The sequence below is a fragment of the Schistocerca gregaria genome, chromosome 7 (assembly GCF_023897955.1).
Source record: "Schistocerca gregaria isolate iqSchGreg1 chromosome 7, iqSchGreg1.2, whole genome shotgun sequence".
Classification (NCBI taxonomy): domain Eukaryota; kingdom Metazoa; phylum Arthropoda; class Insecta; order Orthoptera; family Acrididae; genus Schistocerca; species Schistocerca gregaria.
This window is the reverse complement of record NC_064926.1, coordinates 391,965,362-391,989,367: the sequence shown is the minus strand read 5'-3', so window position 1 is coordinate 391,989,367 and position 24,006 is coordinate 391,965,362. Positions and strand designations below refer to the sequence as shown.

General features: G+C 39.5%; 1 protein-coding gene across 1 annotated transcript in view; it reads right to left on the bottom strand.

Moving 5' to 3' along the window:
- The window catches only part of LOC126281572 (uncharacterized), a 146,213-nt gene that overhangs the window by 40,392 nt on the left and 81,815 nt on the right, over positions 1-24,006 (bottom strand). The window contains exon 5 of the mRNA XM_049980645.1: positions 7,328-7,553. Coding sequence (XP_049836602.1) covers positions 7,328-7,553 — 226 coding nt within the window. The remainder of the gene's footprint in view (positions 1-7,327; positions 7,554-24,006) is intronic.

Here is a 24,006-nt window from a genome sequence, read left to right as displayed (position 1 = left end):
TTTGTTGTGCCTATCTGCGACTGAGCATCTCTGCTATATGGTGAATTGTAACTTTCCTTTTCATGATACTGTTACATTCCATACTAGATTTGCCATCTTTTGATTTGTGCCTGATGGCTTTTCTTCGATCCTAACCCAGTGCTTTCTTCCTTTGTTTTATTTTCTTTTGCCTCACTACACTCAAAGTCCATCCTTTCTCTTCTTTCCTGTGTTTCTCTTGTTGCCTTAAAACCGTACTTTTCACTCTACTTATGAGCCACACTGTGTAAACCATCTTGGCCGTGCACAACAGATGGCTACAAGACCACACTGATTGTTGTGAGCATCCTATATCCCATATTACTCCTGCTGATATTATTAATCCTATACTTTCAAATTGAACACTCTCCCTTTGTCATTTCCCATATTTTTGTGTGTTAACTCTTGCACCTTTTCGGCGCCACATGATCCTGTATCTCATTCTACGAACCCCACCTCATCCCCCACTCTTTCTCCGTTCTATCCCAGTTCACACCCACTAATTCTGTCTGATCCTGTCACATCTGCCAACCCCCTTCTTCACACTTATCCACCCTCAGGCCTGCTACTCATAGTAACATATATTTTTTTATTATTTACTTTGATCCTTGTGACTTTTTGGCAATTTTAGTTAATTCTCACCTTTTATGACCGACTTCCTCAGATATCATCTTGTTTCCCACTTTTGTATCCATTTTATAATTTTCGTGAATTTTCACACATATTTGGGTGTATTTTTGCGAAATTTTTTGGACATAAATGTACATTATTTACGTAATTGCCACTTTTTTTTTCCACCATCACAGATCCTTGATCCTTCCATCTGCAACAAAGAGAAAAGTTGTTTCCTTATCCTTAGCCAGATCCCAACCTCACATACTGTTCCTGTGTTGTTGTTTAGCTCATGCAATCCCCCTTAATGGCCTTATAATCAAATTACCTATCTCTGGCTGCTACCCCACCTTCCATATTGACATCCACCTGTTCAGAGTCTGCCAATCCTTAGCCCTCACCAACATAGACCTGCAAAACCATAGCAACCAAGTCCAAACCTCCTTACAGCACCTTCTTTCCATCCACAAAATTCTCCTGCTATGCAATCCCAAATTCCTGGAACCAATAACATACATTGAAACTCTTGCAGTGCAGGAACTTGTACAACATGCGCAACGCCACCTCAAAAAGTTCTCCATCCTGCTCACTTCCTAAACCTGCCTTGGAGTACCACTGTCCAACACCTCTACAACAATCTTCAAACCTCCCCCACATCCCCTCATAGCTGACAAACCCTGTATCACAGACTTACCACACTTACCCCACCCTCCAAAACTCCCTCACACCACCACACAGAATCCAGAACCTAAACAGACCCACAACACAAACATGACCCTTCCTCCAGAAGCCTTAGCCCCACAGAAATATCAGTCCTTTCCAAAGGCCTCAACTTTTGCCCCATTACCAAATTCAATCATGCAGGACTTGTTAAAGACCTTCTTTCAGTCCCTACAGTGGAAAAACTTTTTTGCCACCTACCCTACCAATCAGACTCAACCAAAGACCAGTATTGAACCTTGCCTAACTCAGTTCACTCCTCCATCCAACTGTGATCCACTCCCACTGCCCCCAAATCACCCCCTGTCAACTTTCTAGAATTTCTTAACCTCGTACCTTGCCTAACCATCATTCCCCAAATCTCTCAACATGGAAACTAGCCTTACATCCGCAGAAAGAACCTCAGTCCACTATCTAAAAACTAATCTTGACCTCACAGTCCTATCTGTGGACAAAGGATCCACCACTGTTTTGGCTCCACCAATGTTGTTTGGAACCACAAGGATTACCTGGCAGACGGACTCCACTACCTGTCAGATACTTCCACCTACAAACCTTACCACAGTGACCCCATTCCAAAAATCCAGCATGACCTCCAGTCACTACTCAAATCCTTAGGCCCATCCCAGAACCTCTCCCTGGAGTCCATATCTCTAAACCCCTACCACTCTCACACTCCTAGCTTCTACATGCTTCCTAAAGTCCATAAACCTAACCACCAAGGACGTCCCATTGTGGCCAGTTACTGTGCCCCCACTGCGAGAATCTCTGCTCTTGTAAACCAAAACCTACAACCTGTTACCCAGAACGGACCCTCCTATAAAAAAAGATACCAACCATTTCCTCCACCACTCTCCATAGTTCCTGGCCCTTTATCACACGGTGCCCTGCCCGTCACTATTGATTCCTCTCCCCGTACACTAACTTAGCTAATGCCTATGGCCTTACTGCAATTGAACACTTCCTTTCCCAACGCCCAACGAATTCCAAACCAACAACCTCCTTCCTAGTTGCCATGACCAAGTATATCCGCACCCACAACTACTTCTCCTTCGAAGGCCCCCTTACAAACAAATTCTGGGTACAGGTAAGGGCACCTTCATGGCACCATCCTATTCATGGGTCATCTAGAGCAATCCTTCCTAAAAACCCAGAATCCTAAACCCCTCACCTGGTTCATATTCATTAATGATATCTTTGCTATCTGGATCAAAGGTGAGGACACCCTATCCACATTCCTCCAGAACCTCAACAACTTCTTACCCATTTGCTTCACCTGGCCCTACTCAACCCAACAAGCCAACTTCCTAGATGTTGACCTCCTTTTCAAAAATGGCTACATCAGTACCTCCGTCCATATCAAACCTACTAACCACCAGCAATACCTCCAGCAATACCTCCACCACCTCTCACCTGCCCTCCATGCTGCTCTTCAATGTACCCTTCCTGCCCCAGCCTCTTCCTTAGCCCCACTCAGTCGCTACTCCTATCATGCACTGATGCTGCTGCTCGCACTGTGACTTCAGTCACCTGAGACTGCAGTCTTGTGCGTGAGTTGCATTTGCGTGTGTGTGTGTGTGTGTGTGTGTGTGTGTGTGTGTTTGTCATGGATGAAGGCCTTAATGGCCAAAAGCTTTAAGTGTGAGAGTCTTTTTGTTGTGCTATCTGCGACTCAGCATCTCCGCTATATGGTAAGTGGCAACTTTTCATCCAGGATTTTCCATTCTTTGACCTCCTCACAGTACCGTATCCAAATCTCATCTCCATCAACATCCTCTTGCACCTCTGTAATATTGCCTTAAAGTTCATCCCCCTTGTATAGGCCCTCTATATACTCCTTCCACCTTTCAGTTTCTCCTTTTTTGCTTAGGACTGGTTATTCATCTGTACTAAGGAGTGACATGATACCCTGAAGTTGTGTGAGGCTATAGATACTGTGATAAGTAAGTGCTCAGTAGGCAGTTCGGTTGAAGAGGAATGGATATCTATAACAAGCACAGAAGTTGGAAAGAAAAACATAGGTACAAAATCACCATGAAGTTTTGTCCTATTATAGTCATCAGCTAGCAAATGTTCCAATTCATTAAGCACTTGGCTCAGTTTCTGTTAAGTTTCAATTACCACTGCAATGTTATCAGTGACTAGTTTTCTGTCCAAGACAAAAACTCCCACATCAAGAAAGTCCTTTAGTTCCTCTTTGTGTCTTCATTATACAAAATAATTATTAGTAGTGACAATGAGTAAACTTTCCTGATTTTGGTCCAAAGTACTCCTGACAGTATTTTTGACACTTTACATTACGCCAAATGTGTGGTAACTTAGACATCCATCCACTCATGTTTCCTAGGGAAGTGTAATAATTACATTATTTTCAAATGTTGGTGAAACTTCTTCAGGTACATAAATTTCATTCACTGGACTTGCTCCAACATTTGGCTTAATGCCTGTAAGAGGTCAATTCATACTTCAAAAATACCTTGGTATTCCTTCTGAGGACTAGACTGGCCTGCTCAAAACCCTGACATGAACCATGTTGACCATCTTTAAGATGGTTGTTTGGTGTATCAATTTACCCAGGAACTTAGCAGTCACCTATTTGTCACGCTTCAAGTATTTCAGGTAGTTGTATTGCTTTTCTTTCCAGATTAACAGCAACTAGGATGACATGTCAGGTCTCAGAAGTGAAAAAAATTAGCAGTACCATACTTTACTGACTATAATATGCAGATTTTTCCTCAAAAAATTGCTTTCAAAATTCATGTGCATCGTACACTCGAAATTAATATAAAAATGTCCATTGTTTGATTTAAAATTCCTGCCAGTCTTAAAAATATGGCCATATATTTGATGCCACAAGAAACCCAACTCTATCTGGCAACATTGAATTCAATTGACAGCAACAATGCACCAATGAGACGAACATGAGTTGTGGGGATTCACGAGCTTGCTAACACTCTCTCTTCTGCCCCACCATCACAAACCTAGAACATTGTCTAGCCATTGATGCATCATTGCTGTCTGCGGTGACAGTGAACTTTAAATGAAAGGGATTTGTGGCACTGGTGACAGTACAATATGTATGCTTGTAGCTAGTTTTGTAATGGAAAAAAATAACAATAGCATATGCAGAAGGACATGGATGCAAAGCAGCTGCGCGGCATTTCAGCCCTCCACAAACAGAAAAAATTATTCATGATTGGCAGGCTTGTAAAGAAGAACTGAAAAAAATGAGGAAGACTACATATACAAATAGAGGATTGAATGCAAAATGGCCCAAACTAGAAGACGGCGATTAAAATGAATTTGAAGATACCATCAAAATGGAACTGGAATTGATACAAAAATGATTCAAATATACGCTCATAAGCTACAGTGGAATTTGACAGACTTGGAGTTAGTTGGTATTACAGATTTACAAAGTGTCATGCGCTTAACAAGGGAACCAAAACCAAAATATTTCAGAAAATGCCACAAGATTATGAAAAGAAAATATTATTTTTTCATTGCTTAATTATTCAACATCAAAAGAAAACCAGTGTGGAACTAAGTTGTGCTGATGGTTCTAAACTTAATTCAATTATCATTTTCAAGAGGAAAAATGCCAAAACCTCCTGAAATATAGCCAGGTGGTGTTGTTCATGTACATGACAATGGATGCATGGACGAGGCTAATATGAAATGGTAGATTAACAGAGTGTGGGAGAGAAAGAAAGATGCTTTCGTGAAGGAGAGTTCTTTACTTGTGCTACAGCAGTTTATTAGTCATTTGAAAAATTCCGTGAAAGAGAAACTGAGACAGGGACATACAGCTTGCTCCTATTCCGGGAGGACTTACTTCACAATTGCAACCTCTTGATGTGTTGTTAAATATACCATTTAAAGTACATATGAGAAAGGAATGGAACAAATTTATGATGGATGAAACCCATCATGATTTCATGCCAAAGGGAGCCTTGAAACAACCTAAAATAAAACAAGTGTGTCTCAGTGGTTAAAAGAGTCATGGTCTGGAGTGAGAGATGACATTATTCTTAAATCTTTCAAAAAGTGCTGCATAAGTATTGTTGTCGATGGCAACGAAGACCATCTTATACATGAATGATGACATAAAAGAGGAAGAAGAAGAAGAAAGTTGAGATGATGATTTTCAGGGATTTTAAAGGTCAGACTGGTTTTATAGACTACGATTTTTTATGTCTGGCTTTGCAATCCAATAATAAAATTGGTAAAAATGTTATTTTTTCTAAAAAAATGCTTAAAAATTAAAGTATGTCTTACAGTTTGTAGTGTCTTATAGTCTGTGCTTACAAAGAGAAAGGGCTCCAATGGACAGCACAGTCGATGCTGTGGCATGTGCATAAGTTGTATGGCCCTGTGCAGGTAGCCTCTGGTGGGCAGTGGTCCACATAGACGCCAATGGCGAAGTATTTGAAGTGTAGCATGCCAGTGGCCTGGTGCCATGTTACATAACCAAGTACTACATACAGCTGGTGGTGGAGTCATTGTGGCAGCGAAACACCACAGGAAAGCCCAGCAGCAGGTGCTGGGATTCTGGATTCTGGGGAAGAGGCAGGAGGTGGCAATATTCACAAGGTGGGTGGGTCCACCCCACAGCAGGGACACCCCACAAGGCTTAGACAGGATGAGGTACATGCAAAGTGTAGCACACTGGCTGCTTGGTGTCATGACATGTATCCAAGTATTAGATACAGGGTTTTAGCACCAAGGGACCATCTTGTTAGTGGGGATATGTAGGAAGACCTGACTACTCTTACTCTTATGCACAAGTAGCTGGAACGCAGCTGTCTGGTTATGGGCAACAGACTTCATCCCTGAGCTACAGAATGAACAGCTGGATGACTGGTGAAGGATGAGAAACAGGTGGATGGAGATGACACTTTGCTTTTCACTGCATTATGGCACCTCTGTTGCCACAAACGATCACAGGTACATCTCATTAATGTTAACATTGTGTTTTCTGTCATGGTGAGAACACTAGAACAATGCATGCAATGTACAACTCCTTTATTCTTCCTGCACTGATAAGAACAATTCACTGAATTTGGTGTGCAAAGATTGCATTCCATTTTCAGATGTGCCATCGAGTAAATGAGGATGATTTGTATAAGTGTTTTTATTTATTTTCTGTTACATAACGTTAAATATTGATTTTCCTTTATTGAGTTTTTATTTTCTGTGGACAGTGCTTGTTTTTTGCCCTTTCGATGACATAATGAAATACTTTACAGTACTTTCTATGCAACTTCAGTCTCTCATTACAACTAGTTCCTTAATTAAATAAAGTTCTTTTGTGCTGGCTGCTCTGATTCCATAAGTTAAATACCTTTTCTCTTGCTTTTATTTTACCTGCATTAATCAAAGCTCATATTCAAAGTGCAATAAACCAAATATTTTGAAAATAATTCAATTTACAGTGTACAACACCTGCTTGTCAGAACCTCATACCAAGATTATGATAGTGTGCGGTTTGACATTTAAATGTGTTTGTAAATTAAATCTCACTCATTGCTCCTCATTACCTAGGTGTTCTACGTTCTGTCTTTTGTCCCTTCATATCAAAATCTTCTGCCTCTACTATTCTTGTCTCCCTCCCTACCCCCCCCCCCCTCCACTTCACATCTACCTTTCATCCCTCAAGTATCTACTTCTCTGATAGTTATTAAACGAAGTGTAACTTAATACAAAACAACCAGGATTCATTATCCCATCTCTTCTGTCAATTTTCGATTCTTCACTGAAGTACAAGGTGTACCGTACACCAAATGGAAAATAAAAGAAAAAAAGAAAGAAAGAAAATTAAAAAGAAATACTGAAGTGAAACTTGTTAGACTTCTTGAATAAACTTGTAACAATCATTATAATCAATTAAAGTCCCCCCCCCCCCCCAAAACCATTGCACCTCTTCCTCCACCTCCACCTCCTTCTTCTGAAACAGGAAATATAAAATATTACTCACACTGATGACCTTCCAGCCTGGTTTTCCAACTTGCACACTTTGGTCCTTGCTGCTGACAGAGCTCTCTTGTGACTTGCTTGAAGTCACAGTCACCTGTCCTTGCTCTTCATTTGTGTCCCCTTCTGTGACACAAGAACTTTTGTTGTCAAGTATTTGGCATGTGTCATGATGGCTCTCCACCTGCTGCATGCTTTCAATTGTTGTCAGTTTCTCTGCTGATTTTTTACTGCAAGGATACCATATCATAATAACAGCACTCACTGAATGGAACACAATTTCGATAAGAACACTAACAAAGTATAAACTTTTATGAGTTCGTAATTTTGCTTTATGCATATTACAGTTCATACCCAAAGTTACTACCATGGAAAATAACAAGAACTATCCACAGATAGGGATGGTAACAGTGGCTGAGTGCACATCAAGTTATTATCTTATGTATGACATTCAATTAAACTACATTTGAAAGAAAGCTACAAAATGCATGAATCCATAAGGTCTTCTTTCTTATGAAATATACTGTTACCATATTGATACATAACATATTACATTTTGTTATAATATTCAGAACAATTTTTAAAACACCTATGAATAAATGCAGTGCATTTGAATTACTGGTTCACACATTAGCATACAAACAGCATGGGATATTATTAACACAATAAGTGGGAAAATTGCCAAGGCGGATGAGTATATTGCCATTAAGAAAACTTAGATGACAGATCATTGCTCCACTGAAAAAACCTGGATGAAATACAAACAGTGTGACAAAAAAAAAGACAACTACTCATGGTATCAGTGAACAGACAGCACTGAAACAATGTAGCTGTAATTTTTTTGTGCTCTGAAAAAGAATTGAAGTTTGTAAACTTTGTCACCATTTTCAAGTTTGTGTCGGTGCATCTATCCATCACTCTACAACTCCATGAAATGATGAGCCACAGTATTTACACATTCCAGTGTTTGCAGATAATTATGAAAGATGGTTTACACAGTTGATATTTTTGACTATTTTTTTTTTTAATATCATGGAAAAATTCTGCTGTATTTTCAGTATATAGTGCACAACAGTACAGTCAATAAGAAACACGGGGGGGAAATTCAACGCTATTCAATGTTCTCCCATGCTCTTTCCAGAATTAAGAAAAAGCATTAAATACCTTAATTGTGAAAGGTACAAAGGTGGCAATACTTCCAAGAAGATACTCAAAGGTTGTAACAGTCTAAAATCTCATGTTCTTTGTCATATATGTAGTACACATTGATCTATGTTAAGGCAACAGGTAACACTGCTGGGCCTGTCTATAATAGGAGAGATTTCATAGGTTAATTACTGTTGATCTCATTATTCATGTGCCATACTCAACTTCATCCCTCCCATAACAAAGCTAACAACTCTCATCATTTTCATTGCAGCAGGTAAGGGGTTTACTGTCTTGATGCTTGACACATGGGAATATGTGGAGGACTATCTCCTTGATACTCTCACTTGCAGCATGTGCCATCTTGATCTCATCTCCATCTTTGAATTCATACAGCTCCCGAAAACTCTCAGGAGTCTTCCAAGTTATCACAATTGGATTTTAAAAACTGTGTAATTCATCTATGTTTTACCTTCTTTCAGAGATAATGCCAAACTTATCCTAACACCTTCCAGCTTTTGATTTCAGAGCACCCACTGAATTTATATCTGCTTTGACTGTGTAACAGTTGTGGCCTGCTGATAATTTTTTGCTGACATTACATTATATCCATCCAGCATCCACCCTCACAACTTAAAAGCAACACAACCAACTAAAAGGCTTGCCCCTACACTTATACCCCCGATGAACACATTTTCTCTACATCTGAGGAATTTGTCTCTACCAAAAACACTTGTGAACGCACCAGGGGAAAAATGATTTTTTTCAGTTTTAGAGTCATATAATCAGTATTTCCAGAGTGATTTTTATGTTTTTTCTCCATTTATTATAACTTAATTACCTGAATGCACCACTAAAGACTTAATTACCTGAATGCACCACTAAAGACTGCAGCCAGTTCCACCTACTTCACTTTGTATCGTGTGTCAGGAACCCACCTGGCCTCAAGCTTCATTGACCCCTTTGCAAACCCACCCTCTTCCCAACAGTCTCTATTATATCACTCCCTCCTAATGCACTCCCTCACATAATTGCTATTGTGCATTGCACAAACTCATTGGCTCTAGTACCCACGTGTTACATTCCTATCCTCTGCAGCTGCTGCCTCTCCCTACAGCATTCCTATCTCGTGTAATCTGCCTCCCTCTGAGTCATCAGCCACGGGTCCCCAACCCTCCCTCAAACCCCCACCTCTTTCTTCATTTGAATAAATAAAATTGTCAAATCAATAGCATTTATGAAAACTGATGTACCACTGTATACCTACATCTATACGCTGCAAGCCACTGAGAAGTACCTGGCAGACGGTACTTCCCACTGCATGGCTTGTAGGATCTTCTTCTTGTTCCATTTACGTATGGAGTGTGGGTGGAATGACTGCTAAAACACTTCTGCGGGAGCTATAATTTGTCTGATCTTGTCTTTATTATGCCTATGGGAGTAATACATAGGGGGGTTGTAGTACATTCCTATATTCCTCACTTCATACTGGTTCTGGAGACTTTGTAAGTAGGCTTTCACAGGAGAGTTTGTATCTATCTTAAAGTGTCTGCCAGTGCAGGTTTTGTAGTATCTCTGTGACTCTCTTCCAAGGGTCAAACAAACCTATGATCATCTGTTCTCCCTTGTTTTTGTACATGTTCAATATCCACTTTCAGTAATGTGGTCCCACATATCTGAACAGTATCTAGAATTTGTCACACAAGTATTTTGCATGCAATCTCCTTTTTAGACTGATTGTATTTTCCTAGTATCCCTCCAATGAACCTAAGCTGCACTTGCTTTATATACGACTGAACCTATGTGAGTGTTGCATTTCATATCTATACAAATTGTTATGCTCACATATTTGTATGGGTTAACTTACTGTCAATTACTGATACTGTAGTCATATGATACAAAGTTTTTTGTTTTGCAGTGTGCTGTCAACTGGTAACTGAATCATAATACATTCTTTAATACAGTTACCGTTGGACTTGTTTTTGTACTGGTCCTGGTTTTGTTCTTAACTGATCATCTTAAGATCTATTGTTTTCGCCAGTTTCATATGCTGTGAACAGCATCCGCAAATGCCAGAATAAGTGTACACAAAAATGTCTTATGGGGACACTGTATCAAGATATACGTTACTTTCAGAAATATGAAAAGCACATATCAATAATGTCGTTTATTGCAAATCATATCAAAAGCAGGCCAAAAGGGCAAGCAACAAAGAATTCACTAAATACCAATTCCTTCAAAAAGTTGTGAAAATGTTATTGAGAAAGCCTCCCCATGCAATGCAATGGACATGTGTACAATACTGTGGTATTGCTCTGAATATTATAGCAAAATGTAATATGTTATGTATCAATATGGTAACAGTGTATTTCATAATACTGTGGTATTAAAACAGCACATGTTGAATACAATGTTACCACTTGTCATATTATGACTGGTACACAGTGTGACTTTAAAGATTTTGCATCGCGAACAACCAGGCATCTTATTTAACATACTGGAAGAAATTAAAATATATGCTACCCTGAAATATAATCACACAAACTTCGTTAATAGAAAAATGTGAATTCTGTCACAATGCTTAATTCAACATTTCTAAACATTAGCTGCAAACAAGAGTGCAATGTAGTGGTACCCAGTCACAGTTTGGTTCCAATCATAAGCCAGCAGTTTCTATGGCTACTGCGTGCTGATGAATTGCCTGCAAAGTGAGACATCTGCTAACATCACCTCGGGCAGCCAACTCCTTATCATCACACCTATGTTTCTTTTGCATATCAACATTGGAAAGTGATGGATGGAATAATACGCAAAATAAGGGAAAATCAGCCATTCATTTATAATGGACTGATGTGTGGCACATATAAACACACAACAGAACACACAGTATTCGTGCAAGCTTTTGAGTTATTGCCCTTTCTGTAGTAAAACTACACACATTCACTCACACAGCCACAGTGACACTCAAACAATACCCCAATGCCTGTGGCGAGTTTCTATGTGCCACACATCCATCTGCTATTATAACACTCTTTCACTTGATAAAGTTAACCGTCACGCTACATTTCTCATATCTTTCTACAAAGCTGATTATTGTATGTAACTGGCAAATTTAAGAATCTCATGCGCTTACTGATATTTATTAACTTTAGTCCATAGTTGCTTATTAAAGGACTGTCACCAGTCTTTCCACCAGTATCACTAATGCCAGGACTGACAACTTCCAATTATTTAAGTATCACATATACCACTTGAAAGTTTCTTGGATTTTTCTGATAATGGTGTGGAAACTGTACAGTGTTTCAACAAGGTCTGTCACCTTCAGGTGCAAGTGTGGAGAGCTGTGGAGATTGGCCAATTTATACATTGGTTCACTAGAAAACCACATGTGCCACTGCAGAGGATGCCAACAACCAGAACCTCCCACCAGAGGAATGAGCCACAGACACATGTGTTGTGCAAGAAAGCCTGCCATAAGCCACAGACACCAGCATATGCTTGTGGACAAGGGTTGTTCGTACCCAGCTTGACTGTGTCTGTGTCTGTGTTAGGATAAAAATTCTTAAGTAAAATGTTTGCTGATACTTGTAAAATTCTGGATAATTGGGGAAACTTATCAGGAATGATGGAGATGAAAAACAGTGTTTGGTAACAAAAACAGCTGGCCGGAATGGTACCCAAGAAAGAAAATACTGCTTGAAATCATAAATAAGAAAGAATGTTCCCACATAATACACTGGAATATAAACGGTCTATGTGCTGACTTTCAAAAGTCATAAAATGGACAAATTACAAATTATTCTTTCAGAGTGTAAAAATATCAAAGTTATTTGCCTCAATGAACATTGGCTTACATGTGATAGTATTAAAATTCTTAAAAAAATCGAAAATTTTGAAGTAGCAAACAGCTTTTATAGACATGAGAAATCACATGGAGGCCCTTACATACTTACTCATTCTGATATAAAATATGTAATAAGAATGAAGATAGTATATTCGTGAGCTGCTGTATCGAGTTAAGAGACCTAATATATCATAGTAGTTTCTATTTACAGAATACCAGAAAAAGCTGCAATTGAAGCTTTTCTGGCCAAATTTCAGTGCTTCCTTGAAAAATCTAAACAAAGAAAAAGGAAACTTCAACATTAATATCATAGGTGAAAGCAATGAGGTCTTCAAATTCACTGACACAAAAATGGTTCAAATGGCTCTGAGCACTATGGGACTGAACTGCTGCGGTCATCAGTCCCCTACAACTTAGAACTACTTAAATCTAACTAACCTAAGGACATCACACACATCCATGCCCGAGGCAGGATTCAAACCTGCGACCGTAGCGGTCGCGCGGTTCCAGACTGTAGCGCCTAGAACTGCTCGGCCACTCCAACTGCCCTCACCAAAGTAAACTTTAAGTAACCAATTGGGTAAATGCACAGTCAGCTAACTGTATTGATACTATCATAACCAACTATGTATTTGAAGATGTCCATAAATTTTGCTTAGATCTATGAATCTCTGACAACTGTGCATTATTCATTGAACTACCAAAAATTGACAAGTAAAGTTCATGTAACAGAAGCTCTACGAAAAGGAACTTCAATGAAAAAAATTTAACTGTATTTAGAAATGAGTTAAAAGAGGTTGAATGACTTTATGACAGCTGTATTTCAAGTAGTAGTGACTCTGGGGTGTTTAATGAAACTTTTCCGCTTAGAACCACGTGTAACAAAATCACTGGTAAAGTTAAATGGATAACTCTGGGTATAAAAATTTCTAGTGCTAGGAAGAGGCAACTATATAATGAACTGAAATAAATAAAAACAGATATTTTCTGAATATGTTAGACATAATAAAGCTACATTACAAAAGCTGTGAAAGCAGCCAAACAAATGGCAAACATTAAGTTCATTTCACAACATAAAATTAAAACAAAGGCAGTGTGGTCTGTTGTCAAATCAGAGTTAGGTGTTAGGATTAACAGAAATGAACTACCTAGGCAAAGTCAAATGTTGATATAGTAGAGTATCAGAGTAAAGTAAACCCCTTTGGACTCCAGCAAGGAGCTGAGTATCTCACAGATTTAAAAAAAAGTCTCGATAAAGCATGTGGAAAATATTATGTCATCATTATAAAATAAAAACACAGCTGTGTGGGATTGGATACCGACTAAAGTGATTAAAGCAGTGTATCACATAATAGCACCTCCACTAACTAAAATAATTAATCAATCTTTTGAACAGGGATGCTTTCCTGATGTGTTGAAGTATGCCAAAGTCAGACCTCTGTTCAAGAACGGGGGTCAAGGAAAAACATGGGAAACTATCATCTTACTTTTATTCCTCCAAACTTGTCAAAAGTGTTTGAGAAAGTAGATGCAAACCAGATACAAAATTTTATTGTAAAAAATGACATTATTGTAAATAATCAATTTGGATTCCTACCAGGATAAAACACCCTGGGTGCAGTAAATAACTTTATTGAAAAGGTTTGCAAAGCACTGGACCAGAGGAGTAAAGTTGCTGATATTTTCTGTGATCTTACTAAAGCTTTCAACTCTATAAACCATGCCTTGCTTATCTACAAATTAGATAAATATGGGATTAAGGACAATATCTCTCAAATGGCTTACACTGAACCTTAGAACAGAAAACAAAGGGTAACTACACTTCAAATGTGGTGAATTATTTTTCAAAGTGGAGTACTGTATCACAAGGTGTGCCTCAAGGCTCCATTTTGAGCCAAATCTTGTTCCTATTCTATGTAAATGATTTACCCACAAATATCAATTACCCATCAATTCTGTTTGCAAGTGATGCTTTTGTTTTAACTGAAAATGGTGATGCATAACACATTCCAGGCTTCATTGTGAGCACACTGGGTACCCTAGAAAACTGGCTCTAGTTAAATGGCTTGAAACTGAACATAGCAAAAACCCATATGGTACATTTCCAAACCAAACACTCAAACTCAAAATGTGCAGAGCTTAAAATACAACACAATAATCAACTATGGAAGAAGTTGACACTGTCAAATTCCTAGGACTAAATGTGGACAAGAACTTGAACTGGAACACACATATTGACTCCTTATCAAATAAACTAAGCAGTTTTGTATTTGCAATGCAGATACTTGCAAAATTCTACCGACATGAGTACACGAAAAATAGCACACCATAGTTATTTTGAATCTGCAATTAGGTATGGAAAAAAATTATCAGATACATGTGTTCCGCACACAAAACAGCATCTTTCGCCCTTTATTTCAACAACTGCAAATCCTAACTGTACCCCTCATATCCATTTATGAAATTATCATCTTCCTACACGGCAGGAAATCATTTTAACCACACATACTACACAAGAAATAAAAATAATTTTATGCTTCCCACACACAAATTGAAATTATACGAACGGGCTCCACAGTATGTGCGGATGACAATATATGGGCAAAAATATATTTAATGTTACGCAGGCTACATCAGATTCTGGGGGAGAAATGCTACTATTTGATAGAAGTATTTTTAGAGGATGACATGATAATTTGAGCTAGGGTAATTTAGTGTTAGATTTTTAGATACTATTTTTATTATTGTCTCTTTCTTATCTCAGACGTTATGTCTGGTCTAAAGTAGAAAGTGACGCGGACCTTGATCAAGTGTAACTTCCTTTTAACTGTACAGTATACGAGGGCTGCTATATATATTTCTGGCCTAGGCAACACTAAGTGTTGACAGGTGCAATCTGACATTTCCATTGGAAAGTTTGACATTTTTTAGCATAAATGTACTCAGAACTTTTTGACTTACGACAATTTTTTTTTCTTTTACAGGGACTTGAAGAAATCAATTTGGCACAAAAATGGAATTAACTCGTGAACATTTTCGTGCGATCATTTTTCACAACTTTCGACGTGGATTATCACGACAAGAGTGCATCGATGAACTTAAATCTTTGTATGGCGACGAAGCACCATCCTATAGCACTGTGAAAAACTGGTACAACGAATTCAATCGTGGCCGACGCTCGCTCAAAGACGAATTCCGTGAAGGTCGTCCAAAAACAGCCGTTGTGCCAGAAAACATCGATGCCGTACGTGAACTGATAATGCAAGACCGTCATGTGACATACCGTGAGATAGAGGCATGCCTAGGCATTTCTCCCACAAGCATACATTCGATATTGCATGAACACCTGGCCGTAAAAAAGGTTTGTTCTCGTTGGATCCCGCACAATTTGACAATCGCTCAAAAGAAAGCTCATGTGGATTGGTGTAAAGAAATGCTGAAAAAATACGATCGCGGTGCTTCAAAAGGCGTTTATAAGATCGTCGCAGGTGACGAATCATGGATCTATGCGTATGAGCCCGAAACAAAACAGCAATCGACCGTGTGGGTCTTCCAAGACGAGCCAAATCCAACGAAAGTTGTTCGTGGAAGAAGCACTTCGAAGCAAATGGTCGCCTGTTTCTTTGGCAAAACTGGTCATGTAGCGACTGTTCCGGTTGAGCAACGTAGGACGGTCAATTCTGAGTGGTACACCACCATTTGTTTGCCTGAAGTCTTCAGAGAAATTCGAAAAATGAACAAGAGAAGACGAATCATTGTGCACCATGACAATGCGAGCTGTCACACATCAGCTCAAACCAGCGCCTTTTTGACCGGCCAAAACGTCGAAGTGATGGGTCATCCGCCGTACAGCCCTGACTTGGCACCCAATGACTTCTTTTTATTCCCACACATCAAGAAAAAAATGCGTGGTCAACGATTTTCGTCGCCAGAAGATGCTGTTGCAGCATTCAAAAACCATGTTTTGGAGGTGTCTCAATCGGAGTGGAAAAAGTGCTTCGAAAATTGGTTTGAGCACATGCAAAAGTGTATAAATCTTGATGGAGAATATTTTGAAAAACAATAAACCATTTTCGTTGATAAATATTCGTATTTTCATTATTAGGCCAGAAATATATATAGCAGCCCTCGTATGTTATATTGCATTTAGGAACTTTCGGGTAATTGAACATGTATCAATAATTACAGATTTCTGTAGTTGTATATATAAGTTTGGATGTAGCTGTATTGCATTGATGTACTGGTGGATATTGTGTGGTATGACTCCTGTAGTTGATAGTATAATTGGTATAATGTCAACTTTATCCTGATGCCACATATCCTTGACTTCCTCAGACAGTTGGATGTATTTTCTTTTGTATATTTGTTGTATTGGGTATGGATATTTCGATTAGTTGTGTTAATTTCTTCTTTTTATTGGTGAGTATGATGTCAGGTTTGTTATGTGGTGTTGTTTTATCTGTTATAATGGTTAGAATAGAATAGAATCTTTATTGTCACATGACATGTTATATACAATCATTCGATTGAAACATTGGTGACTCGTCAATGAATAATTCTATGCCTACCTAAGTATACCTACAACAACTACAACAAGATACATTAAAATAATGCATTGTGGATGCTCCCACAAGCACATAACAACATAAAAAGATAATTACATGTTAGAGTTCTTCCTTTTTCTTAATATTTCCACAGTGGTTTGAAATCATTCTTTTAAAGTATTTATCATGTTTGTTTCTGGAGTTTATAAATATAGACATACTCCAAAGACCACATACTTTCTTAATAGTAGTATATATGTTTACATTTAGATATTTAGATACATAGTTTATAAGTATGGACACACATAAAAAGAACACATACCTCCATTAAAAGGGAACATAAGCATACACATCGAACATAATGTAGAACAACAGGAAAACCAAGCACATGAATATCTCCTACTTGCCTTCCTCGTTTATAAAATCATCCACACTGTAGTAGCATTTGCTTTTTAAATATTTTTCAATGTTTGCACAAGTGGATTCTAGCTTGCAGTCCTTCAACTTTGAACGGATTTTATTGCCAAGCTTCAAAGCCATATAACATGGCGTATTTTCAAATAATGTTGACCTGTGGCAAGGTAACATGTAACCTTGTTTGTGCCTTGTTTCATAAGAATGTGAAAATGAGTTTCCCTCAAAAAGATGTGGGTTTTTTAAACCAAAGAGAAGTGTTTCGTATATAAACATGGAAGGAACTGTCAGTAAGTCAAGGCTTGCAAATAAGGGTTTGCATGATTGTCTATTGTTTGTTCCAGCCATAGCTCTGATGATTTTTTTCTGTAGCTTGAACACTCTGAGGAGGCTTCCTTTTTCAACTCCCCAAAAAATTATCCCATATCTTACAACTGATATAAAATATGCATGAGACACAATTTTCCTAACACTTAAGTCAGTTACTTTGTTCAGAACCCTCATTGCGTAAACAAAACTATTTAACCGTTTCAGTAACCAATCCACATGATTAGTCCATGTCAAGTTTTTATTTATGGTCACTCCCAGAAATTTGACAGAATCTGCAGTTATCAGTTCTCTGCCTTCATAACTTAACTTTGTTACATATTCAACAGTTTTTTTGGTCCTGAATTGTACAATTTGTGTTTTTGTTAAGTTTAGTTTCATAGCATTATTATTTATCCAACTTTCTAGTTCTTGAAGAGTCTGTTTTGTTTTCTGTGCTAATTCTTCAGTGTTTTTGCAGCAGACTACTGCTGTTGAGTCATCTGCATACAGAATCGTATCTGAAGTTACCTTACCTGGCATGTCATTTATATAATATAGAAATAGTAATGGGCCTAGTATGGACCCCTGGGGGACTCCTGCTTGTATTTCCTTCCAACTAGAGCAAGCTTTCTTACCCTTATCTTGTATAACTACTCTCTGTTTCCTATTTTTGAGATACGACTTGAACCAATTTAAAGATTTTTCATGGAAGCCATAAGAAGCTAATTTGAGGAGCAGCTGCTTATGGTTTACCATATCAAATGCCTTACTCAGGTCACAGAAGATACCGGGTACACTCTCCTTGTTATCGAGGCATTTGCTTATTTTAGTGATTAGTTCATTAATAGCATGCACAGTGCTTCGGCCCTTCCTGAATCCATACTGATTATTAAGAATAATGTTATGTTTTTTGTTATATTTCTCTAGTTGGTTACAAACTACTCGCTCAAATATTTTAGAAATAATTGGTAATATTGATACTGGGCGAAAATTTCCTATCTCCTCTTGTCTGCCCTTTTTGTGAATAGGTCGAACTTCCACATACTTCAACCTATCCGGAAAGCAGCCCTCATCAAACGATTGATTTATTATGTGACAGAGTTGGGGTGCAATATTATCACATCCCGCCTTTATTATTTTTGTTGGGACTTCATCCCAGCCCACAGATTTGAGATTTTTTAGGGATTTTATAATGTTAGCCACCTCGTAGCAGGATACCTTAGTGAATTTAAATTCTACTGATCTGTGCTGCATTATATTGGGACTTACATGTGGAGGAGGGAGTTGCATACGTGTATGTGGGAACGTGTTGTTTTATAAATTTATGTTGTAAGGCAAGCTGTTGATGTATTATTTTTGCTACATTGTCATGTCTTCTGGGGTATTCTGTATTTGCTAGTATTGTACATCCGCTTGTGATGTGATCTACTGTTTCTATTTGTTGTTTGCAAAGTCTGCATTTATCTGTTGTGGTATTGGGATCTTTAATAATATGCTTGCTGTAATATCTGGTGTTTATTGTTTGATCCTGTATTGCAATCATCAATCCTTCCATCTCACTGTATATATTGCCTTTTCTTAGCCATGTGTTGTATGCGTCTTGATTGATGTGTGGCTGTGTTAGATGATACGGGTGCTTGCCATGTAGTGTTTTCTTTTTCCAATTTACTTTCTTCGTATCTGTTGATGTTATGTGATCTAAAGGGTTGTAGAAGTGGTTATGAAATTGCAATGGTGTAGCCGATGTATTAATATGAGTGATTGCTTTGTGTATTTTGCTAGTTTCTGCTCGTTCTAGAAAGAATTTTCTTAAATTGTCTACCTGTCCATAATGTAGGTTTTTTGTTGATAAATCCCCTTTCTGTTGCTGAATGTATGTGATGTATTCTATATTTGTGGCATTGTGATCGTGTAAGTGTATTGAGTGCTTCTAGGTCTGTGTTACTCCATTTCACTACTCCAAATGAGTGTATTGGTATAGCATAAGTATTTATAGCTTTTGTTTTGTTTCTTGCTGTCAATTCTGTTTTCAGTATTTTTGTTAGTCTTTGTCCATATTTTTCTTTTAGTTCTTCTTTAATATTTGTATTATCTATTCCTTTTTTTGTCTGTATCCTAGATATTTATAGGCATCTGTTTTTTCCATCGCTTCTATGCAGTCGCTGTGGTTATCCAATATGTAATCTTCTGGTTTAGTGTGTTTTCCTTTGACTATGCTATTTTTCTTACATTTGTCTGTTCCAAAAGCCATATTTATATTATTGCTGAATACTTCTGTTATCTTTAGTAACTGGTTGAGTTGTTGATTTGTTGCTGCCAGTAGTTTTGGATCATCCATGTATAGCAAATGTGTGATTTTGTGTGGGTATGTTCCAGTAATATTGTATCCATAATTTGTATTATTTAGCATGTTGGGTAGTGGGTTCAGAGCAAGGCAGAACCAGAAAGGACTTAATGAGTCTCCTTGGTATATTCCACGCTTAATCTGTATTGGCTGTGATGTGATATTATTTGAATTTGTTTGGAAATTAAGTGTGATTTTCCAATTTTTCATTACTATGTTTAGGAACTTTATCAATTTAGGATCTACCTTGTATATTTCCAATATTTGTAGTAACCATGAGTGGGGTGCACAATCAAAAGCCTTTTGGTAATCAATGTATGCGTAGTGTAGCGACCTTTGTTTAGCTTTAGCTTGATATGTTACCTCTGCATCTATTATCAGTTGCTCTTTACATCCTCGTGCTCCTTTGCAACAGCCTTTTTGTTCTTCATTTATAATTTTGTTCTGTGATGTATGTGTCATTAATTTCTGTGTAATAACTGAAGTTAGTATTTTGTATATTGTTGGTAGGCATGTTATGGGGCGGTATTTAGCTGGGTTTGCTGTGTCTGCTTGATCTTTAGGTTTCATATAAGTTATTCCATGTGTAAGTGTATCAGGGAACGTGTATGGGTCTGCAATGTAACTGTTAAATAATTTAGTTAGATGTGAATGTGTTGGGGTGAACTTCTTTAGCCAGAAATTTGCTATTTTATCTTTTCCAGGGGCTTTCCAATTGTGAGTAAAATTAATTGCTTTAGTGACTTCACGTTGCAAAATTATCACTTCAGGCATTTGTGGTATCATCTTGTATGTGTCTGTTTCTGCTTCTATCCACCATGCATGCCTGTTATGTTGCACCGGGTTTGACCATATGTTGCTCCAGAAAGTGTTCCATGTCTGTTATGTTTGGTGGATTGCCTATTTTAATGTGTGTGTTATCTATTATCTGGTAGTATTTCTTTTGGTTTGTGTTGAATGTTTGGTTTTGTTTCCTTCTATTTTCACTTTTTTTGTATCTTCTAAGTCTTTTGGCCAATGCTTGTAATTTCTGCTTCTTTTCATCTAATTGCTCTATCGCTTCTTGTTGTGAGATTTTACCTAACCTTTTTTTTTTCTGACATTTGATGTCTTATAAATTGTGTTAGCTGTACAATGTCTTTTCTCAGTTTTTCTATTCTGATCTGTAGCCTGTGTTGCCATGCTGGTTTTGTGGGTTTCTTCTGTGTGTTGGTTGGTTCTGATCTCTGCCTGGTGTGTATATTTAGAGTAGTGAGTGCTCCTATATAAACCAGTAGTTGTAACTCTTCCATAGTTGTGTTTTCATTTATTTTGTTGTGTATGATTGTGTTGATAGTTTTTATTGTTGTTTCGACTTGTGGGTTATTTGGTGGTCTATGCAAGAATGGTCTATGTTGTGATAGTGCCACGACATTTAACAGTGCCGCCACGACAGTACGCACAAACGGCGATAGAGGCGCTCCGCAAATCAGATGAGCGCGGGAGCGCCACCTAGCTACGAACGGCACCGGCCGCATGTCACGGCACAGCAGTCGAATACGAGAGACTGAGTTGTAATCATGTGATCAGCTATTGTTTCTAAGAGAGAGTGTGAAAATCCACGCAATTATTGTGATTAAAGGTTATAACACTTTTTGGCGACGAGGATGGGATAATTTCACCGCGTTGTGGATTTGTGTGTTCGTGACGGGGCAGACATGGAACAGCTTATGCAAGCGCTCATTGAACAACAAACACAGCTGACGGCAGCGATTCAGGCGTTGTCGACGTCGCTTACTCATCGTCTGTCTTCCTCTTCTCCGCCTCCATTCCCTCCTTACGACGAGGCCGCTGAAGACTGGGAGAATTATGAGAAGCGTTTGCGGCAACACTTCTTGGCTTTCGGCGTTGTCGACGCTCCTATGTGTAAGTCGTTATTTCTATCTTGGATTTCCCCTCGGGTCTATCAGCTGCTATCTCAGTTAGCCCCTCTGCGGGAACCAGCCTCCCTGTCCTTCCAAGAAATGTGTGACTTATTGTCTGCCTATTATCGAACAAACACCCACGTCGTTGCCGCCCGCGTGGCGTTCTACCGGTGTCGTAAACAGCCCCATCAATCTTACCGGGCTTGGGCGGCGGAACTACATGGCCTGAGTAGGAAGTGTCAGTTTGTCACGGACACTCATCACGAGTCTTATGCGGATTCAATGGTTAGGGATGCTATTCTACGGCTTGCTCCTGATAAAGAAGTTCGGCAACGTGCCCTACAACTGCCAAACCCGTCGTTGTCGGAAGTTCTAAGCATCGCTCAATCCTTTGAAGTGTCTCACGCTGCTGGCGCGCAAATAGACGCGTGGTGTGATGTAGGCGCTGTACAGTCAACTCTCGACAAGGACAATTTGCCTGTTGCACAGGAGAACGAAGATGTGGCGGCGGTTCACTCGCGTAAACAACGTCGCGTTGGGCCGCAACGCTCGCAGCGAAACCAGCAACCACAGAAGCCGGTTCGTTCCGCGCTTCCTTCTTGCCCCCGTTGTTTCGTACAGCACGACAGGGCAGCGTGTCCAAAACGTTGGGCCACGTGTAATTCATGTAGGAAAAAAGGCCACATTGCTTCTGTGTGTCAGTCCCATAAAGTTCCTGTCGACGAGGACGAGGCGTCGGACATGGATGTTCACTGTGTGCTTTCTCAAACAAATAAGTTGTTTGTTACTGTTCGTGTTCTGAATAAAGACATCCGCATGCAAGTGGACACTGGCTCTGCAGTAACTCTCATTAATTCTCGCACGTATTTGGCGTTGGGCTCCCCTCCTTTGTCTCCAGTTACGCGCAATCTGAGGACTTACAATCAGCAGAAAATTCCTATCATGGGCCAGTTTGATGCTTCCACTGCCTACAAGTCTGTTGTTCGGCCCCTCACGTTTTATGTGGTGGATCATGCGGGCACTGAAAACCTGTTCGGTTATGATGCTTTCCAGTTGTTTGGGTTCTCCATTGATGATGATGTGCACCTCATATCTGAGGACATTCCGTATCAACAGCTTGATGGATTGTGTTGTGAATTTTCGTCCTTGTTCTCTGCTGGTCTGGGTTGTGCCAAGGATTTTGCAGCCCACATTACTCTTAAACCTACGGCTCGCCCTAAGTTTTTCCGGGCACGCCCTATTCCAGTGGCGTTGCGTGCACCTGTCAAGGCTGAGCTAGACAGGTTAACAGCTTCAGGGATTCTCCTTCCGGTTACCTCCAGCGAATGGGCATCGCCGATCGTGGTGGTTTCTAAACCAAACGGGAGTCTGCGATTGTGTGGTGACTTTAAAGCCACTGTCAACGCTCAGAGCGTCATTGACACTTATCCTCTTCCTCGTCCTGAGGAGTTGTTTACCAAGCTCGCTGGGGGCCAGTTCTTTTCCAAACTTGACTTATCGGAGGCGTACCATCAGTTGCCGTTGGACGCTCCTTCCAAGGAATTTCTCGTTATCAACACTCCTTGTGGGTTGTATCAGTACCAGCGATTACCATTTGGCGTCGCTAGCGCACCGGCCATTTTTCAGCGGTTTTTGGAACAGCTCACGGCTTCCGTTCCCGGCTGCATAAACTATCTGGATGACATTGTTGTCACGGGAGCCTCCACTGCGGAGCACCTTCGTAATTTACGTTCACTGTTTCGGGTTTTGCATTCGGCTGGGTTGAGGTGCAATCTGGACAAGTCACAGTTCTTCCAACCCTCCATTGAGTATCTTGGTTTCCAGTTGTCCCGTGAGGGCATACGCCCTCTCCGTGAGCACGTTGCGGCCATTAACGCTCTACCCCGGCCGTCTACGGTCAAAGAACTTCAGGCGTTTCTAGGCAAGATTGCTTATTATCACAAATTCATTCCATCCGCAGCAGCGGTAGCTTATCCTCTGCATCAGCTGTTATGCAAAAACGTCCCCTTCTGTTGGTCCGACGGGTGTGAGCAGGCTTTTGTCCGCCTGAAGGCTCATTTGCAGTCGGCGCCTTGTCTTGCCACATTCCGTCCGGGTCAGCACTTGGTTCTGGCGACTGACGCGTCACAGTATGGCCTAGGGGCTGTTCTCGCCCATCGGTATGAGGATGGGTCGGAA